The sequence below is a fragment of the Vicugna pacos genome, chromosome 22 (assembly GCF_048564905.1).
Source record: "Vicugna pacos chromosome 22, VicPac4, whole genome shotgun sequence".
Taxonomy (NCBI): domain Eukaryota; kingdom Metazoa; phylum Chordata; class Mammalia; order Artiodactyla; family Camelidae; genus Vicugna; species Vicugna pacos.
Window position 1 is genome coordinate 14,859,825 of NC_133008.1, and position 19,427 is coordinate 14,879,251.

Sequence of the window (19,427 nt, forward strand, 5' to 3'; positions counted from 1 at the left end):
TCCACGCAAGGCCTTCAAATAAAAGTAAATGACAGAAAAAGGAATCATAGTTAAAAAAAAATCTAGCCCACACCAAAGAGGGTAAAAGTAGAAAAAAAAAAGTAGAAAAAAAAAAAAAGAGAAAGTCACTCCAGGGGATCAGTAATAATAGAAGGAACCATAAGCTAGACAATCCCTGAATAATACACAATTCTAGCTGGATAGGGGAGGTATCTGATGGAAAATGGTACAAGTTATTGGGAAAGAAATGCAAATTCTCCTCAGGCTCTGAATCTGAACCTTTTTTTTTTTTTAACCACATTAAACAATGACAGGGAACTATATTCGATATCTTGCAGTAACTTACGGTGAAAAAGAATATGAAAACAAATATATGTGTGTTCACGTATGACTGAAGCATGTGCTGTACACCAGAAATCGACACAACATTGTAAATTGACTATACTTCAGTTAAAAAAAAAATCTATATATATACAAAAAAAAAATGAAATGCTATACTGGAAGACGCTATTCAGTGTAGTTCCTTTCCTAGACTCTTCCTTCCTCCATGGAATTTTCTCCACATTCCCTGATACTAATTGGCTATTTTCACACATCCATGCTTTATTGCTTCACCAACTTCCTTATCTTTTCCTTAATGATGTCTATAGCATTTAAAGTTCACATCCCAGCATTTTGGACTTAACGCTGACGTTTCCCACTGGCGTATCAAGTGCACCCCTCAAACCGGAAGCCCTCAGAAGGCAGGGCCCTGGCATTCTTGCCCATCAATGCATTTCTGGCGCTGAGTGCAGTACCTGGCTGACGGCAGGCAGATAAGCATTTGCTGGACGCACGAAATAAATTCAGTCCCCTTCAGCTGACTCGGACAATGTGTTAGGACCCTTATACATTCTTTTGCAGTGAAGGTCAGTTCCATTTCGACTTCTGAGCCCCTCAGAGCCCTCAGATGGGTGTTGGGGAGGGTGGGTGCTGTGGAATGAATGCTCTGTAAATTCACGTGGACTGATTCCTCCATTCACTGCAAGCATGTCTTCAGATGCCTGATGCAGACTGGCAGGTTGATCAGAAGACCAGGGGCTGCCGTCTGCACTGCACATCTGAGGGCATGGGAGTCACAGCGTGAGGCCAGGAGAGTAAATCTGTATTTCTGTCACTTGGACACACACCCGGCCGCCCGGATGTGATGGGAATCTCACTTGCTAACGTGGCAAATTCTCCCCCTGGCAGGAGGGCCTGAGTGTGCCGGCTGCCTGCAGGGGCAGAAACTGGCAGCCTCCAGGCATCCTGGGCACAGCTGTCAGTGATGGAGAAAAGGTGAAGGCGAGGACCCGGGCTCGGGCTTTTATCAAGAAAGAAGGGACACGATCCGGGGCCACAGCTGGGAGATGGCATGCACCATCCAGGGAAGCAGGGGACGGAGGACCAGCTGTCCCCTCTGCACTTGCTAGCACGATGACCTCACCCTGCCTGCTCCAGGTTACTCCCTGCTCACTCCTAGGAGCTTCATGGGCTCAAAAGTTGTTTGCGAGTGGCAATTTGTCATGGTCACTGACAGATGGTGCAGGACCAATGAGATACAGCCTCCCAAGCGTCCCTGCCTTATGGGTAAAGGGTACACATACCCTTATACCCACAACCACACACCCCCTCACACACACACAACCACATTTTAATCTTTTTCTTATTAAAGATCAGAAGCGTACCTTTGATAGGAATCACTGGGGAGGGGACAGTGTTTTGTGAAACATGCATAACCTCAATCTAATCACGAGAAAATATCAGACAAACCGACATGGAGGGACGAACCAAAAGACATGTGACCAGAACGCGAGACGGTCAAGATCACGAAACACAAGGGGAAGGGTGAGCAGCCCTCACAGGTTGGAGGGGACTAAGGACACGTGACAACCAAACACGATGTGGGATCTGGACCAGAAAGAAGAGGGCAAAATTAGGAACAAGTGTGTAAATTAGTCAATAGCATTGACCAATGTGAACTGCCTGGTTTTGACAACTGAACTTTGATAACGAAAAATGTTGACACTGGGGGAATATGGGTGGACTCTGGGAACTCCATGCACTGTTTCTGTAACTTGTCTGCAAGACTAAAACGATTTCAACACAAAAAGCTAAAAATTTTGGGAGGGAGGTAGTAGTTAAACTAGGATTTCTCCCACATTGCGAGGAGAACCGACAAGATACTTTGTTTCAAGTGCTTTCCACAATGCCTGGTACATATTTAATACTTAAAAATGATTAGTTATTATTAAAAAGCTACCGGAAGTGGAGACTTCACACACCACAAGTAAATCATTAGATTTGCCCGTTGGAAGCTGGCAGAGTGAAATCTGTACGCCTGTGTTGACTGCTTTCTCACTTCACCACACGGCTGTAGGTGGTGATTTTTGTTATTTTCGGGAGCCTGTACTTGGGAGACGAACTGCTCAAGGCTTGAATTTCCCTAGAAGCCAGGCTGGCTCGCACGTGCTCAGGCCGACTTTTGGGGATCCTTGGAGATCCTTGAAATGAACGTGTGAGAAGCGGGCTTGGCTTGAATGCTCAGGGCAGTGAAAATACTCCTTTCTCGATGGGGTTAAAGGCGGCACTGACATTTCCTATATTTATTGCCATTGATTCTACTTTTTTTTTTTTAAACTTTTAATTTTGACATTGTTCCTTCTCAAATAAATATGTCTATGTGAACCTAATGAGGAGACTTAATGAAATTTGTTAAGTGAATCGAAATACTGATGGCACAGGAATTTGGCAAAAGTCATAAAGATGGTACATGAAAGAGCAAAGTTTGGGAAATGAGGGTTTTTTAAAACCTTTTTATTTATTAAAAATATTTCATTATATTTATGGGTTTTGTTTATTTTGGGGGGGAGGTAATTAGGTTTCTTTATTTACCTATTTATTTTAATGGAGGCACTGGGGATTGAACTCAGGGCCTTGTGCATGCTAGTCACGCGCTCTACCACTGAGCTATACCTTCTTCTGAAATTAGGGTCTGAAGTGATTATCCACACTGCTGTTACAAATGAAGTAGCTTGCACTGTGCCCATTTCAAAAATGCTAAGGAAGAAACATCTTTAGCACAAAGAGATTGACGCTTACTCCTAACATTCTGAAGCCGACTTTGCCAAGGAGAAAGCCATTCTGTTCTTTAAACGCTTCCATTTTGTTCACTGCGGGCATCAACAGCTGAATTAAAATATACAGCAAGTTCAAAGGCCGATTTCAGGAACGGCTCCTGAGTGTGCAGAAGTCACTACTCCAAACAGCCACTCAATATCTGTTTCGTAAGGATCAATCATCTAGCAGGGCTAATGCACGCTTGGAGTGTGCGCCCCGCCACAGCGCAGGTGGTGAATGCAAAACACACACCGAGAGGCCTTTTAAGCAGCTGAATGCACACCCCATTACGGATCCGTAATGCGGGACGGACGCTCAGCTACAGATGGATTTACAGTGAGGTGTTCTTAAATGGCTGGGCTACTCAGGGCTGAAAGGCCAGTCACTGGATATGCAGCTGGAGCACACGCGGTTTTTAGGATGAATAATACATCAATGTGTGTCAGGCTTAATATACACTTACAGCTCGCAGGCTGGAGGCTGCGGGTTCAGCCCATTTGCAGCCACCTAGCAAAGGACTATTCCGTTCTTCCTCTCATTAATGCCTTCACTCCTAGGAAAATTAGATTACGCAAAAGAAGTCATTCAAATGCTACTGAGGTTGTTCCTCCTTTAAAGTCTTCTCTAGGAAAGGTATTCAGCAGCGCATCTGCCTCCTGCCTCCACCAGGGCCCCTCAGAACCCGGGCGCAGGCTGACCGGTTGGAGCCCCGGACTCTGCTGTCTGCTTGGAGTTGCGCCCACCCTGCCACTGGGCTGAGTCCCCGAAGGTGGAGAGCAGCCAAGAGAATGGGCCGGTGGCTTCTTGCTCTCTTTTCCTTTGGTATCTGACAGGTTGACCAGACCTCTCACGTGACTGCGTGATAGAGGGTATAAACACAGGTGGTACTGCTTCTGAATTAGTCTCGCACACATGCAGCCGAATCCAGAATTTTAGGCACAAAAAAGTCCTATTCACATATCAGTCAGCATTCAGAAGGGTGGAAATAGCAGATCTATGAAATACTGTGAATATGTGAAATGCGATTTCGGGGTGGGGGTGGGGAGAGGGGGTGGGGTGGGGTGATAGTATTGAACATTTACAGGGCGGCTTTATTAAGGATTGCCTCATTCTCAGAACGTCAAGGCAGGATGGTCTTTTAATGAAGAGCACATTAAAGAATGAAAATATTTTATGAGTACATAAATAAATATAATATGATACATACAAGTAAAAGATGGTAAAAATAAACCCTCTGAGGGCTCACGATGTGTTCTGCTATGAGCTTTGGGTGCGTTCTCTCATTCCCTTCTCACAATGACCTTGGGAAGGGATTACACACTCTTCCAGAGGAGGAAGCTGAGATTCAGAAATGTGAGATCAGATGCTCATGGTCACAGAGATACTGAACGGCCCAGCCTGGGATTGGAACCCAGGAATGCCTGACTCTTGAGCAAGGAGAATTTTTCAGACCCATTAGTGGGTAGGTAATCAGTGTATTTCATTAAAAAAAATATATAGACAGGATAGAAAAGAAACATCAAGTGCTGTTTTGTGAAAGTCTTATTTTAATTTTATGGCCGTCATGATCTAGAATGTACACTTGTGTGCCCGGGAGTGTGGACCACATCTAAAATGTGTCAGAGCTCCGCTCTGCACTCCACTTGCCTGCGATAGCACCACTTGAAGGTCATGTTCAAGGTCTCCTGCTAGCTCGGTATGCCGCCCCTAAGTCCCCTCTTCTGTGAGAGTCGTTTTCTTTCTTATAATACCTTTCCCCCAAGAATCCCAGGGCCTGAGTCATTCCGTGCAAAGCAGTGTGGATAAATTAATAATACAATTTAAAACCGATTCTACCAAGATAAATAGCGCTTCCTAGATTAAGAGCCTAGCTGGCCAGAATGAATGAAATTTACTAACCCTGAGACGCTTAATCTTCCATTACACAGAAGTTAATGATTATAAGAAAGGAGTGATGGTAATTCACTTCTGCTTTTACAGGAAATCTAACCATCTCATTTTTAGCAAATCTTTCTTCTCAGCACACCTCAACGCCAAGGATAACTGCCCTGCTCTTCTAGGTATATTGGCCAATTGTCATATATCAAAGCCTACCCTTTGCCAAAAGGTTAGGATTTCTAGCATGCATGGGCTTTCAAGCTCTCCCAGTGGGATTTGGTGGGGAGGCTACTTGGGTGCCCCGTCTCCCACCCCTTCTGAGAGGCCTACTTGCTGTTTTCCAATCAGCGCAGGGCGGCACATACCTTTAGCACAGTCTGCTCCTAGAAATCCTGGGAAGCAGTGACACAGCCCGGAGACACATTCGCCGTTTCCATGGCAGTTACGTGGACAGTCCTGCACTGAATCTGAAAAAGAGAGAAATTTAGCAATGACTTTTTCCCTTCTGTCTGCTGGTGAAGCAACTTAATCATCAGCCATCCACCGTTGTTCCGGAGTCATAATCTCAGATCCCAGCAGAGGAACGGCAGGGGGGAGCAAGCGAGGTAGGAGAGAATAGGGGGTGGTGTGGACTCGGGCAACTTGGACAACGCATAGATGGGACTGCTGCTCTCCACCTGACTAGCCCAGGCAGGAATGCAGGGCTGGTGTGACTGCCATTTTTGCTTTTCCAAAAGAAATGACTTATTTGGATTTAAAAACTGAAATTTCCCACGTCTGAATGCTGGCAAGTTTTTCAACACTGTAAGCCCCACTCCCACCCCCATCCCCAATATCATCCAATTAATCTGAGATTTGGTCTGACATGTGGGGTGGGGCATCAGCTTTTAGCCTCAGGTATAGAGAGTGGGTCTCCCAATGACAGTGGTGGCTCTCAGGATTTTAGACCAAACAAATTCCCTGTGTTAAGGAAAGAAAAGTCTAAATATGTAAGACCGATTAGCTGTGGTATAATTTTGGGATTCATTAAATAGTAGGTTTGGGGTGATACAGAAGTCCTTTTATGCCTAGCGCTTATAGATCTTTTCATGAAAATCAGTTATTTCACCCTTATTCTAACCTGTACTGCCATCTCATTTCATGATTTACCTTGTTCTGTGTACTCTTAAGTCATGCCTTCAAAGGGCTCACTTGGGAACTTTTTCATCTTGATTTGGGTATGCACAGAAATAGACATAGTCTTTTAAAATTAAGATTATTATTCTCATTTTGCCTTACATTCAAATAAATACATGTAGACTTTCAGGCTCTAAATTACTAAGATGATGAAAAGCCACCGTGCTCCAAAGATGACATGCCACCGTCCTTGGGGGGTTAGGGACACTGGCTTGGTGACATGCATGAAAGACTACGAAGGCTAATTGTCCCTAACGGAGTCACCTGCGAGTGGGAAAGGAGATTTTCCTTTAAACCGAATCTCTCATTTATTCCCACTCTGGGCTGAAAAAGCGAACCACGCTGCTGCGCTTTCTTCCTGCGGCGTTTCACTTCCGAGCTCGCTTCGTCCAGAACCAGGCTGTGGTGGGTTTCTGGCACAAGGAGAACTCCGTCAGCCTATCTGCTTTTTCAAAATCAGGTGTCAAGTCGAGTTCTTTACTGTCTAACAATGAACCCTTCAGGCTGACCTCCTTGAGGCTGGCTCTGTAAAGGTGGGCTGAGAAGCATCCAAGTGACTGATTTGTTTCAGCTAACAAATCCTTCTTTTCCTTCCTCCCTTCCTCCAAGAAGCATCAGGCTGAATCATTAGAAGGAGCTGCTTTTGCAGATCAAAAGTGAGCAGTTTCACACGATGTTTGGAGACAATCCGCCATGGGTCTCTTGGGTTGCTGAATGTGTTATGAGCCTGCCTGAGCTCTGGACTGTCTTTTTTAAGGTTGTCCCTACAGTGCAAAGCCTTGGGAGACAGAGATACTGTCTGTCCCCAGAGCAGAGGGCAGGTTCAGTCACTGTCCAGTAGAATAAAGACAGTGCCTCCCTTGGGGGAGAAGAATGAGCAAGCTCACTGCCTATTCGGAGACTCAGTGACAGTAAACCCTGGGTTCCTCTCCCGTAATGCAACCCACTGCGTGTGTGGGCATCACCTGGCCCTGTTTCTGTTGCCCTGTGGGAACTGGGGCTTGGGGCTTAGGGAGCCGGCACATCTGCTGACTGTCTGGATATTACACAGTTCTGAGAAATAAAGTCCTTTGTCTCTGACCGAGGAGTTCCATGTTTTCTGATAACATCTATGAAACCGTCGCTGGCTGATGTGTTAGCTTACGATTAGGGTGAGATCTCAGACCTGCCATGGCCCTTGACTTTGGGTTTCCTTTATGAACTGAGCACCTGTTAGATGCAAGACATTCTACACGGCACTCGTAAATACAGTGGTGGCTAAGACAGACACAGTCCTTGCCCTCACGGAACTTTCCCTGTTGTAGAGAATATAGGCTAAAAAAAAAAAAATCATCAAATGAATAAAAACTGTGATATGTGCTCTGAAGAGAATAGGATACTGTGAGCGGGAGTAAGAGGAGGATGGCTAGGGAGGGACTGTCTAATCTATGCAGGTGACAAATAAGTTGAGCTGGAACAGCTGAGCGAAGAGCTAGGACAGGAGTATTCCAGGCAGGAGGGATAGCTTATGCAAAGGCCCTGAGGTGGAAAAGAGCAGCACGGAAGCCAACGCGGCTGGAGGGTAGCAAAAATGAACAGGAAACTCAGATCATCCAGGGCCCTGGAGGCCATGTGGATGCGAAGGACTTTATTCTGGGAACAAGGGGCACAAATGAAAAGTTTTAACCACAGTAATGGCATCAGCCAGCTCGCATTTTAAGAAGCCACCCCTCCAGCAAGGTAGAGCTTGCTTCTCACTGAGCATGCATCTGGGTCTGGGGACAGTTTGGTGGAAACTGACATTGCTGAGGTCACAGCTCCGTGTTCTCAGACCTAACATCCTCAGAGACAGAGCAGTGCTCTCTGACAGAGGAAGCTCTCTGCTACCACGGTCCCAGGGAAAAGGACCACGGTCTTCGCACAGGCTCTTTGCTGGGCTGGAGGGCCTCCCTGCCCTCTAGCTGAGGCATTTATCCTAAAGTCTCGGTTTAGAAAACATTTAGCTGCAAGGATCTTCCTTCCCCATTTCCCTTTCCCGTGTCCCCTTAATTCTTATAATTGCCTTTTTTACCTATGTGTCTACTTTCATCACGTTCCACGAGGAAGAGACCAGATCTGAACTGTGCACTGAGGCAGTCTCACTGAGTTGTTGAAGTGCGTGAGTGTGTGCGTGTGTATATATGTGTGTGTGTGCACCTGCATCTCGGACTGTAGGAGAATCCAAAATAAGCAAAAACTGCAGTAAAGAGTCTTTTTCATTGATTTCTCCCAAGATCTTATCTTTGAAGCATTTCCACAGTTTTCAAGGGAAGAAACAATCACGAGGTCCTGATGAAACAGAGACGGAGCCCCCCCCCCTCCCCCAACACTCAATTAAATGTTACCCTTGAAATCTTATTGCCTTTCCTTTCTGTCCACCTGGCTGAAACTCTGTGGAGGAGACAAGGGCAGGTGATGAGAGTCAGCCCAGGAAATGGGATTTTTTTTTTTTTAACAAAGGCGGAGGCTGGCCTCCCTGAGATCTGCACTGGGCGTCGGGAATGCCGCTCTGTTGTCCCTTGAGATGAAACTCATTTCTGAAAGCAGGCTGCTTCTCTCCAAAACACATCAAAAGACTTCTCGGAGTCAAAGGGACATGTAGCGTGATGGCTGGTTGATGGCTGTTTGACACCCGTCTGAGACCCTTCCTTCTGTTTCATATCACAGGGCCTTTGGGCGCTCCTGGCTGCTCCTGATGGAGAACGCTCTGATGACAGATATGTGTGGGAGAGTCTCTGAGCCAAATAAAGCACTGTGCTGTTCCCTACATTTCAGGCCAATTACTATCATTGCTTTATCAAGATGTCTGCCCGACTATTAGGCCGATTACCTCTGACTTTCTCTTTGAGCTACGGTCCAGACGAGAGAAATCCTCTGGGGAGAACTGCCATTCCCCGCTCTGACAGGCGAGTGAGGGTAATGGCCTGGGGGAAGGACATCTCACCACCGCCATCTGTGTCCGTGCGGATAACGGTGATGGAGGCAGAAGCCATCGTTAGATAATGGCCCCCAGACAACTTGCTGCACAGGAGGGGAAAGGAATTTATTTGGCTAGAATCCAGTGCGATCCAGTGGTTAAGAGCAAAGGCTCAGAGAGCCCGAATCCTGATCCACCTCTTACTAGCTGCGTGTGACCGTGGGCCGGTCCTTTAACTTGTCCGAGTCTGGGCTTCCCGAATTGGAAAACAGAACGTTGGCAGTACCGACCTCATATGGCTACTCCGTGGGGTGACTGAGCCAGTCCCCAAAAGAGACAAGTCCAGGGGCTGGCTTGTGGTCAACCCTCGACAGATGTGTAGTTGTTACGGTTTTGATATTAACCATTCCACGGGCTCCAGCTAAGCCCGCGGCTGTGCACGCGGTGTGCCGTTATGTGCATCAAGCCTTTTGAGTTTAAACCCCAGGCAATGAAAAGGATGTCGTTTCTCATCGTGCTCTTAAGCGAGAGATTGCTTTTTTATCTCCACACCTCAAATTAGTTCCAAATGTGTGGCCAGTTTCTTTCTTTTGTGATTTGGTTTTCATCCTTTTAATTTTTTTTCCCTCCCATTGTTACCTCACCCGATCCCATAAATTTTTCCTCACTGAAGAAGACTTCTCTGATGACTTTCATGATACCAAGTTTATGCCATTAGGGTGGAGCAGGGGTTGGCAAACTTTTCCCGTAAAGTGACAGATAATAAATATTTGGGCTTTGTGGGCCAAACTGTCTCTGTGGCAACCACTCAACTCTGTTGTTACAGCCGCCCCAGACGGTATGTCAACAGATGAACATGGCCATGGTCCAATAAAACTTTATTTATAAAAATAGGCAGTGGGCCAGACTCAGCCCATGGGCTCTCGTGCCAAGCACTGCTGCAGAGCATCTGGCTAACCTGGGGAGAACCAATCTTTCCTGAGCAGAGGGAATAAGCAGTAACTTCAATGCTATGGTGAACACCAAATCTTATCTGATTTTGTGCCATTCGGAAGTTGTGGCCACTGATGAGGGACTTCCACCTGAAGTTTAGGTTGGCATGCATAGCTCTTTCAAGAATCGGGGAAGCCCTCAGAGCAATCAGTGAAACCACTAGAGAAGTTCTTAATATGCAGTCAGTCGAAAAAACAGCTGTACAATGTGTGTTCTTCAGAAATCATCAGCTCTCATGGGTGACTCCCAACTCCATCCCAGACAGAGTCCATACGTGACATAACAGCATCCCTCCCTTCAGGGGTGTGGTCACTGCCTGTCCACAAAGGATGAACCTGAGGCTTAGGGACGTCGGTGACTTTCCCAGTTAGGATGTGGGAAAGCTGGGATTTAATCCAGGATCAACCAGAACTTTCCTCATGAAACCATCTTATCTAAGCTTCTCCGGTGAACCCTGAGATCCACAAGCAAATACTGTTGGGACAACACATGCACTGCAGAAAGGCAACCAACAAGGCCCAGAAGCCCATGCCATTTCCACCATTCCCACATCCTGGGACCTTGAAGGACTCAGTTTCCTGAATCTCAGTTTATTCCTCTGTGAAATGGGACTAACAATCTGCCCTGATTCAGAGAGATTCCACCCAGGATCAGTTATTCTCATGAGTAAGAAGATTTAAACCTGATGACAAAATTAATTTAATGAATATATCTGTAGCTGATATGATTACCAAAATTCTTAGGGTTTGCTTTAGAAAACCTCACAAAATATTCTCAAACGAATGGCCTGTTCAGGGGTTTGTATGCACAGACAGGGTGATATTTTGGATCAAACGTTCGTGTTTCCCCAGTAACTACTACAAAGCAAGGCCAAAACATGCCTCAAAGGACAAGTACTTAATTAAAACTTTTTGACATTTACCTACTTGGGAACAAAGAAGTGATTTTTTTCTTAATTTAAAAAAAATTTAAGTTAGAGATTTCTCTGATTTTTAAGAGCAATTCTAACCTGACATGAATGGTCAGTATTTATTGGCTCTGTGACATATTTAGAGGTTTATGTATGTACTGTATTTTATTTAAACCTCACAATAGCCCTACGAGGTGGGCGCTGGCTAGTTGTATGTTACCAGAAGGACACTGAGGCTTCGATAAGTCTAATGGTTTGCCTAGATCGTGTGGCCAGGACTCAAGCCAGGTGGTGGGCCCCAACGTCTTCACCACAGCTCCGTCCCCGGGACTCACTGTGGCTCCTTCACGATTTCAGCAGCATGTGCATTTTAATCAGGGCTAGTTTTAGGTGGGTGATACTAGGTGGCCTGAGTGAAGGATTCTGGATCGGCACCCCACCCAGTAGAACGACGTAGGGTGATGGGCCTTTAACAGAGAAGCCAGAAGGTTTCCCTCCTTCCCTTGGTGGCCTGTCCCCGCAGAGACCCCACACCTACCTAAGACCACGGTGTTGAAGGAAACCATCTCTGTGTCTTTGCCATCATTGTAGAAGGCCAGGTGCCAGAGGCCCACGTCCAGGTACTGGACAAACACGGCTTCATTCTGGACCAGGGTCTGTATGCTCCGCCGCTCCCTGGGTGACTCCACCACGCTCCACTTCTCCTTCCCATCCAGACGCTCCATGAAGTCATACTAGGGAAAGCAGAGAGGGTGCCGCGTGTGACACGGGGCGCAGACCCGGTCCCACGACCGGCACCTGCCCCCCCCACCACCACTCAGCCGGAGGGTACTTCTGAGCACATTGCCCTGGAAGCTCATTTTATTGCAAGCAAAACAAGAGTCATAAAAGTTGTAACCATCACAGTTGCCACCCATGATGCTTAGAGTAATTGTTAACAGTCTTACGACTCTAGGTTACAATTTCTTTTCTGCAGTTTGAAATCCAAAAAGCTTTAAAATCCAAACTTTCACGTTTTTTTCCTTGTCTGTGCATGTCTGTGTGTGTGTGTGTGTGTGTGTGTGCGCGCGCGCGCACGCGTGTGCGTGTGTGTGAGAAAGAGAGAGAGACAGGTTACTGCTTCAGTCCCCGCTGGGGTGTTACACCATACACAGTCTGACCAGTATAACTTTTTTATAATTCCCCAGATGCTGAATTCCAAAATGCATCTGGCTCCCCGAGAGCTTCCGGAAGGGAATGTTGGATCTGTGTTAGCAGAGACCATTCACTGCTCGTTCACTGAGGGAAGCGGGGGGTAGCAGGGTAGTTAAGAAAGAGGGCTGAAGGGTCAGACTACCTGGGAGAGAATCTGGCACTTACTAGCTTCCCCTGTCCGTGCCTCAGTTTCCCCATCTGCAAAACTGAAAGTAACAGTACCTATGTTATAGGTTGTTGTGAGAAATAAGATGAGATTCAGAACAGCACCTGGCACAGAGCAAACACAAAACACACGTGACCTACCAGCACCTTTCATTCAGTTCTTGCAAAACCCCTATCAGATCGGTACTTATTTTACGGAGAAGAAAACCGAGGCTCTGAGAAGTCAAGCAACACATCAAAAGTCACACGGTGACAAAGTGGAGAGGCAAAAATGTGAACCTAGGTCTGTTCATGTAACATGCCCATGCCCTCAGAACAGCCTGGCATCTGTGCTGATGAATCAGCAATTAAACACAGACCTGTTTCAGTGGAGACCAGGCTCAGAGCTAGAAGCCGTCAGTGAGAGACGGAGTGCTGGGCGAAGACCGCCAGGAATGGGGTGGGGGAAAGAGGAGAGAAAATAGTGACCCAAGGGGGCCTGTCCTGGGGAATAATAAAATCCTGCGGCGGGCAAGTGGGAGCCATGGAAGATCCTTGAGCAGTGACTGACATGACAGAAGGAAGGTTCTAAGAAATTCATTTGCAGGCAGCATGTGAGGTGTTCCAGAGGAGGGAAGGAAGACAAGCGAAAAGACCAGTTAGCAAGAGATTGCAGAAACCCAAGCGTGAGGGGACAGGGGTCTTGGTTAGGACAGTAAAAGAGAAAGGCAGACAACTTTGCGGGGATGTTTCTAAGGAAGAGAGGACAGGGCTTGACCCTGGGCTGAACAGAGAGGATGAAGGAAAAGGCAAAGAGGATGCCAACATTTCTTACTTGACAAGAAAATCATAAGATCCCCAGTAGAAAAGGACTCATCTTGTGAACTCTCAAAATCATTGCAGAGGATAAGTCTCAGGATTGTGGAGTGCAGAATTGGATTCTGCTTTTATTTAAAATGTTGATATTGTCTTCATCGTGGATATTTTAGATTAAATATTAAATATTGCATGAAATAATAAAAAAAATCATTGCATCGGAACGTCATTTGCACTGTGACTTCCAGAGAACTTTCCAAGCGTAGCTCTTTAGCAGATAAAAACCACCACTGTGGGATTATGTTCTCTCTCACCACTTTCCCCACCACAAAAAGGTTTTTATAGGTTTCCTGACATCAACTCTAACTCTTCTTTGCGAACTTCATAAGAACGAAGCTCCAGGAGTCTACTAATGTGACTTCTCCATCAGCAGAATTGCCGGTTTTTCCCGTCTGAAATGTGATAATTGAAAACAAAAGAGTCTGTAATCTTAGGTACAAAGGTTTTTGCTGTCAGAAAGACCTGGGTTTGAATTCTGACCCTGCCATTTGCTGTTGCCTGAAGTTAGGTGAATCTCTCGCCCTCTTCCTGGTCTGCACGCGCGGGGATAATGACACCCACCTTTCGGGGATGGTCTAAGAATGACACAAGATAACGCTTAGGGCAGAGCCTGGAAGATAATACTCATTTTATTAAGTACCTCGTGACTCTGAGGCACTTATCTGCAAATCATAAGGATTGTAGGGGAGAAGCACATGGTTTTACTTTTTATACTTGGGAGGCTGGAGGGGCTGGTTGCTTGGAAAACAGAAGTGAACTCTCTCTCTCAGGAAACGAATGTTCGTATTTAGCTTCCTCTACCCCGAAACCCACTGGTCGCAGCTGTCTTTATGGGATAAAATAAATAATTGGAAGTGATATGACAAACTGATGCTGCTTTCAAAGACCTTTGTAACCAAAGACTTTGTTCCTTAGCAACCTCGTAAATGCCCAACTACCCAGACCTGTGTCTTCAAATTGCTGCCAGCCAGAGGGATGAGCGTAACTTCCTTGGTGCCCAGGTGAGGAGGACAGACTTCATTCGGGGTCCAGGCTATCACCCCCATGAGGAAAACTTCGGGAAAGGTGATTACTTGTATGGGGCCATTGCTCGTTATTAATTTGGGCATCAGTCATCTCTTGCTGAACTGGCTGACCAGCCAAGGGGCACGGAAATGGCTTAGGACTAGCGGCCGTGCTCGCTGGCCAACCAATCGAATTACTCTGGGAGAAAGCATGTGTCAGAGGAGAGAGAGGACAGCTATTTTGGCTGGCTCCTCAGAGTCCTTCCACAGAAGCGTGGAGGGCTGCTTCCATTTAAGGAAGACTCTGTGAGCCGGGGGCACTGGGACATGCAGGTGTGGTACCATACGGTGTCTGATGCATCCCAACCCTGTATCTCTTTAAGTGTCCTTTATTTTCTTCAAAGCACCCATCGCCCTCTAAAATGATACAATCTGTTTTTATGTCTACTGTCAGTCTACTCAGAGGAACAAAAACTCCAAGAGGGCAGGGATTTCATTCACCTGCTAGAGTGGTTAAGAGTGAGGGAGTCAGAGCTTGAGACCGCCTGGATAAGACAGAGTCCAAGCTCTGCCCCGTACGTGCTGTGACACTTGCACAAGCTATTTAAATTCTCCGTGCCTCAGTCTCCTTATCTTTAAAATGGGCATAATAAGAAGACCAAAACATAACAATAATTAAACAAAACACTGTTGTCAGGATTATATGAGTCAAACCATGAAAAGGGCTCAGAACAGTGAGTACTCTGTATTTGGGAAGCATGCCGTAAATGTTTCTGCTACCATGACTTTAATTCACTGCTGCATCCAACTCATCTTGAGCAGAGTCTGATCAATACATATTTGTGAAATACCAAACGATAAAATACTGAATTGGTAAACGAATTCCACCGAAAAGAAACTAAGTCGGAACGTACTCGAGGCTTTGCTCTGATAACAATCACTTGCCCTCCCTTGTCTTCTAATGTGCTTTCTCACATAGGAGAGAAAGGGGGAGAGCTGGGGAGAGTTGCAAGCAGCTAGCCTCCGTCATGCACACCCAGCACAGAACTTGCACATGATGGGACACTGTGGCCCGGTGTTTGTGCATTCATGTCCATCATCAAGATCTGAGAGCTGACTTTAGACGGCCATTGTGACCTCCCCTTTCCAGTTCTCAGTGGGATGATGTCCCATGTGTGCTTTCTTCCTCTGGACTTTCTTGGCTTCTTCTCTTGTCTTCCTCTCCTTCCTTCTTTGACATTGTTCCTGAGTAACCACTGCACCAGAGGTTGCTGGTCATTGTCTACATCATGGTCTTGCTCCTTTCCAGCTTCCTTGCCACTAGGTGGGAGCTTGTGATGGTGGTCTGGCCAATGCGACGTAAGGTGTGGGATGTGCTTGACTCACAGATTCTGGCATAAAACGGTGCCATCTCCTACGTGATCTCTCGCCATGCCTACCTGCCTCTGGAGAAAGCCAGGGTACTCTTACAGCCCAAGATGGCGGAGCCGCAAGACAGGAGTGGACCCTAAATGAGCGCTTGGAGGAAAGCCTGAAATGGTGACGCAAGCAAGCGATGAACACTTAATAAAGTAGACCACTGAGAGCCGAGTAGTGGTTACCAGAGGGGAATGGGGCTGCGGGGAGGTTAAAATGGGTGAAACGGGGTCAACTGTATGGTGATGGTTAGAAACAAAACCTTTGATGATGAGCACGCTGTAGTGTGTACAGAAGTTGAAATACAATGTTGTACACATAAAAAAAAAAAGTCAAGCCACTGAAATGTTGATGCCTTCAAGGTTTTTTGCCCTAATCCTTCTCTTTTTCCCTTGTTGACTCCCCAAGATGGTAGTAAGTTCTAGCATACTTTCCATTTCTTAAGGGTGGCATAAGTGAGTCACCCATGGCAGCATCTTTTGTTGGTCAAGTCCCAACCTATTAGGCGGAGGGTGTCCTTTGATCCTGGCTTGCCCAGGAGTGTCCTAGTTTATAACTCTTGCTCCTCCTTTCACCCACAAAAGTGCTCCAGTTTGGACTGTGTGGTTACCCTGCTCATAGGTTAACACACACCAAGCAGCATCACTCAGGGCTGCTGCCACTTGCGGAGGCTTGGAGGCTAGAAATACGAGGTGGATCAGCGAGCCAAACGCAGAGGCTGCTCTCCAGTGCAGGGAGAGCAGGCGTGTGGGAAGGAGCCGCCCTGCGAGGAGGCCATCTGGTTCTGGAGCTCCTTGGCTCTCCAGGAATCCTAGACGGCGGTCTGGCCAGCGTGCCTGGCAGCCCTGCTAACACTAGGAGGAGGCCACTATCCAAAAACTCAGGCGTTGGCCAGCGCTGCTTTCTCGTGCCCCAGTGCTGGGGATTGGCAGCTCGGGCTTAGTACCAGGGACATCTGTCTCCTCCCTTCCAGGACCCTGTCACGATCAGCCCCACATACAGGGCTGCCCAGGGGACCGTGCTGGGTTCGGCTGACAAAGAAGGTTGCTCCATAGCCCGTTCTCTCTGATAGATCTGCAGAAGCCCTGGAAGAGGGTTAGAAGGCACGTGACTCAGTTCCAACAGGGAGAGGTACACGCTCACGGGGGACCTGCGGGAGGAAGTCTGCCTCCCAAGACAGCTGGTCTCTCCGGACCCGGCAGTGAGGCCGCCCAGAGGGCGACAGCACCAGAACCTCAAGTAAACACCCCCTCCTTCCCCAAGGTCTCTCTCTTTCCCTTGACCTTTGAGAAACAGCCCACCCTGGCATGCAGTGTGAGGGCTTCGCCTGAGTCATCAGTCACACCCCGAAGTGGCCTGAAAATGCAACTTTTACGAGCACTCGAGAGGCAAAGAAATAAACCACCGCAAATATCTGACTGATCCAATTATAAATCTCCCCCACTTCTTGGCAAAGACCAGGGAGGAATGGTAATTAAGATAACTTAGTGGGCTTCCCGCGGAGCTGGAGGAGAGAGCAGAGGGGGCTGCACCGCCGGGGGGTGGGGGCGGGGGCTGTCACTTTCCCAGGAGGGAGCGTGTCCACAGGCAGGGAGCACGCAGCTGGGAGATGCTTCTGGAAGCCACGCCGATACACACCTGCCAAAAAGGGCAAGGTTAAAGACAGACGCGTTGCCCTTTGGTAGGCTGGGCAAGGGGGAGGGCGTAAATGACTTTGGACCGTCTGCTCGCGGAGGGTCCGCGTGGATGGGCGAAGCAGCGAACGCTGACATTCCCCACGGAGAGCCCGCCGCTCCTGGCTCCGCGCTGGCAGCATCCCCGAGCCTCCCGACGCCTGATGTCGATTCTGCCTCAGAGGGCAGGGCACGCGCAGCAGTTGGTAGGACTGCAGGGAGGCAGCATTTGTGAGTGAGGGCTGCTTGAAGCCACATGACCACGGAGTCTCCTGTGGCATCCAGTGGCGACCGGCAGCGGCGGTGGGTCACTCCTGGGGGCCTGAGCATCTCTTTCTGCCTCCAGCCAGGCCTGTGGCAGAGTGCGTCTGGCTGATCCCTCATTAAAGCTCCACACAGCCTCTCTTCTCTCCTTCAAAGGGCTGAGCGCTCGGTAAGCACAGAAGGATGAGAGCACAGGCGGGTGATGCTCCGGGGGCTGCCTTCCCTCCGCATGGGCCCGCCTGTCTTTTTCAGTTCCTACGTCCAGTGTCCAAGTCACTTAACCAGGTGCCAACTGGCCCAGTGTGGGCGCTGTGGCCATTTGTCTACCAGCCATGAGAATGGGCCCCGAAGCTTGCAGATGGGAAACAGCACCTGTATTGGCAGACTGTAACCACCACTGCGCCAGGTTCCACAGGTGAGAACCAAGCAGCCCCAAGGTAGAGAAGAGCCAAACGCAGCTCCTTACAACATTAGGAGTGGGGGAGAATACATTTGCACAGGTACAATTATTATTAGTTTTTTCAATGGAGGTACTGGGGATTGAACCCAGGACCTCGTGCATGCTAAGCATGCGCTCTACCACTGAGCTATGCCCTCCCCTCCTACACAGCTACAATTCTTGATTCTTCCATCAAATGGCCTCTTGCAGCCGTGGAAAGTGTCATCATCAAAAATAAGAAGTACATATTTTTTTGTTTTCCCTAGGCACTTGCTATGTGCCAGGCATGAAGGCAAAAGCTTATGTGTGTTATCACATTTCATCCTCCCCCAAACCCTATTCTCATCCCCACTTCGCAGGAGAGAACAAAGGCTGCTAGAAAAATTAAGCAACATACCCAGGGCCACTGGCTGTGGCTGGTGGCCAAGCGAGGACTTGAACTTGGATTTGCATGAGTCTTAACTGTGGGAGGTTGCCTGAATTTTCTCAAGAACCTGGCGGTATATCTGGTGGCTGGCTTGGTTTGTAAGTCGCCTCGGGATGCTTACAGTGAGCTGAGAAGGGGTTAGGAAGGCAGAGCCCAGCAGTGCTAGGGTCAGGCTTGAACAGAAGCAGCTTGGGCATCTGAGGACAGGGAGATGTCTTACTGGAGAAGATGCAAAAGATGCCAAGAAAGATCTGGCTGGCCTGGCTGGGTGTTGGCTGTCCCTGGCCCATGATCTCCTTTTACCCACCTCCAAACTTATCTCTCCTTGTGTTCCATTCACACTGCTCTTCTTGCCGTTCCTGGAACATACCAAGCGCATTCCAGCCTCAGGGCCTTTGCATGAGCTAGTCCCTCTGCCTGGTCGGCTCTTCCTCCGGATCTGACAGCTGTCTGCTTCTTGCCGACTGACCATGCCTACCTGAAACATCATGACCCGAGAAAGGGCGTCCCTAACCGCCCCCATCCTAGCACACCTCTAACACGTCTTCCTTTCTGTCCTCAGCAAAAACTCATCACTCTTCCAAAAAAACCTTATCACTTATCTACTAACTTACAGTCTAACTCACCAACTTCTTAAGACTGGGAGCCCTTACGATAACTCTAAATGGACTCTAATCTTTAAAAATTGGGCATTACTATGTTGTACTCCTGAAACTTACATAACACTGTAAATCAAGTACACCTCAAGTAAACAAACAAACAAATAAATGTTAACCAGCTCTGAACCCAGAAAAAAACTAAACTTAAAAGAAAAAGAGCGGGTGGCTTGTCTGTTTTTCTCAACAAGGCATCCCGGCGCCTAGGGCAGCACACGGCACGTAGTAGGTCCTCAGCAAAGATCTCGAGTGAATGAATGAAAAAAAAAAACCTTTTAGGCCCAAAGGAAACAATGCCCAGAGT

The 19,427-nt window shown here is 47.6% G+C and overlaps 1 protein-coding gene across 7 annotated transcripts in view; it reads right to left on the reverse strand.

Moving 5' to 3' along the window:
* Nucleotides 1-19,427, reverse strand: part of TENM2 (teneurin transmembrane protein 2) — a 462,232-nt gene that overhangs the window by 151,089 nt on the left and 291,716 nt on the right. For all 7 annotated transcript variants that reach the window (XM_072947258.1, XM_072947260.1, XM_072947265.1 and 4 more), the window contains 2 exons: nucleotides 11,569-11,764; nucleotides 5,382-5,483 (listed from right to left, as the gene is read on the reverse strand). In XM_072947258.1, the coding sequence (XP_072803359.1) occupies nucleotides 5,382-5,483; nucleotides 11,569-11,764 (298 nt within the window). The remainder of the gene's footprint in view (nucleotides 1-5,381; nucleotides 5,484-11,568; nucleotides 11,765-19,427) is intronic.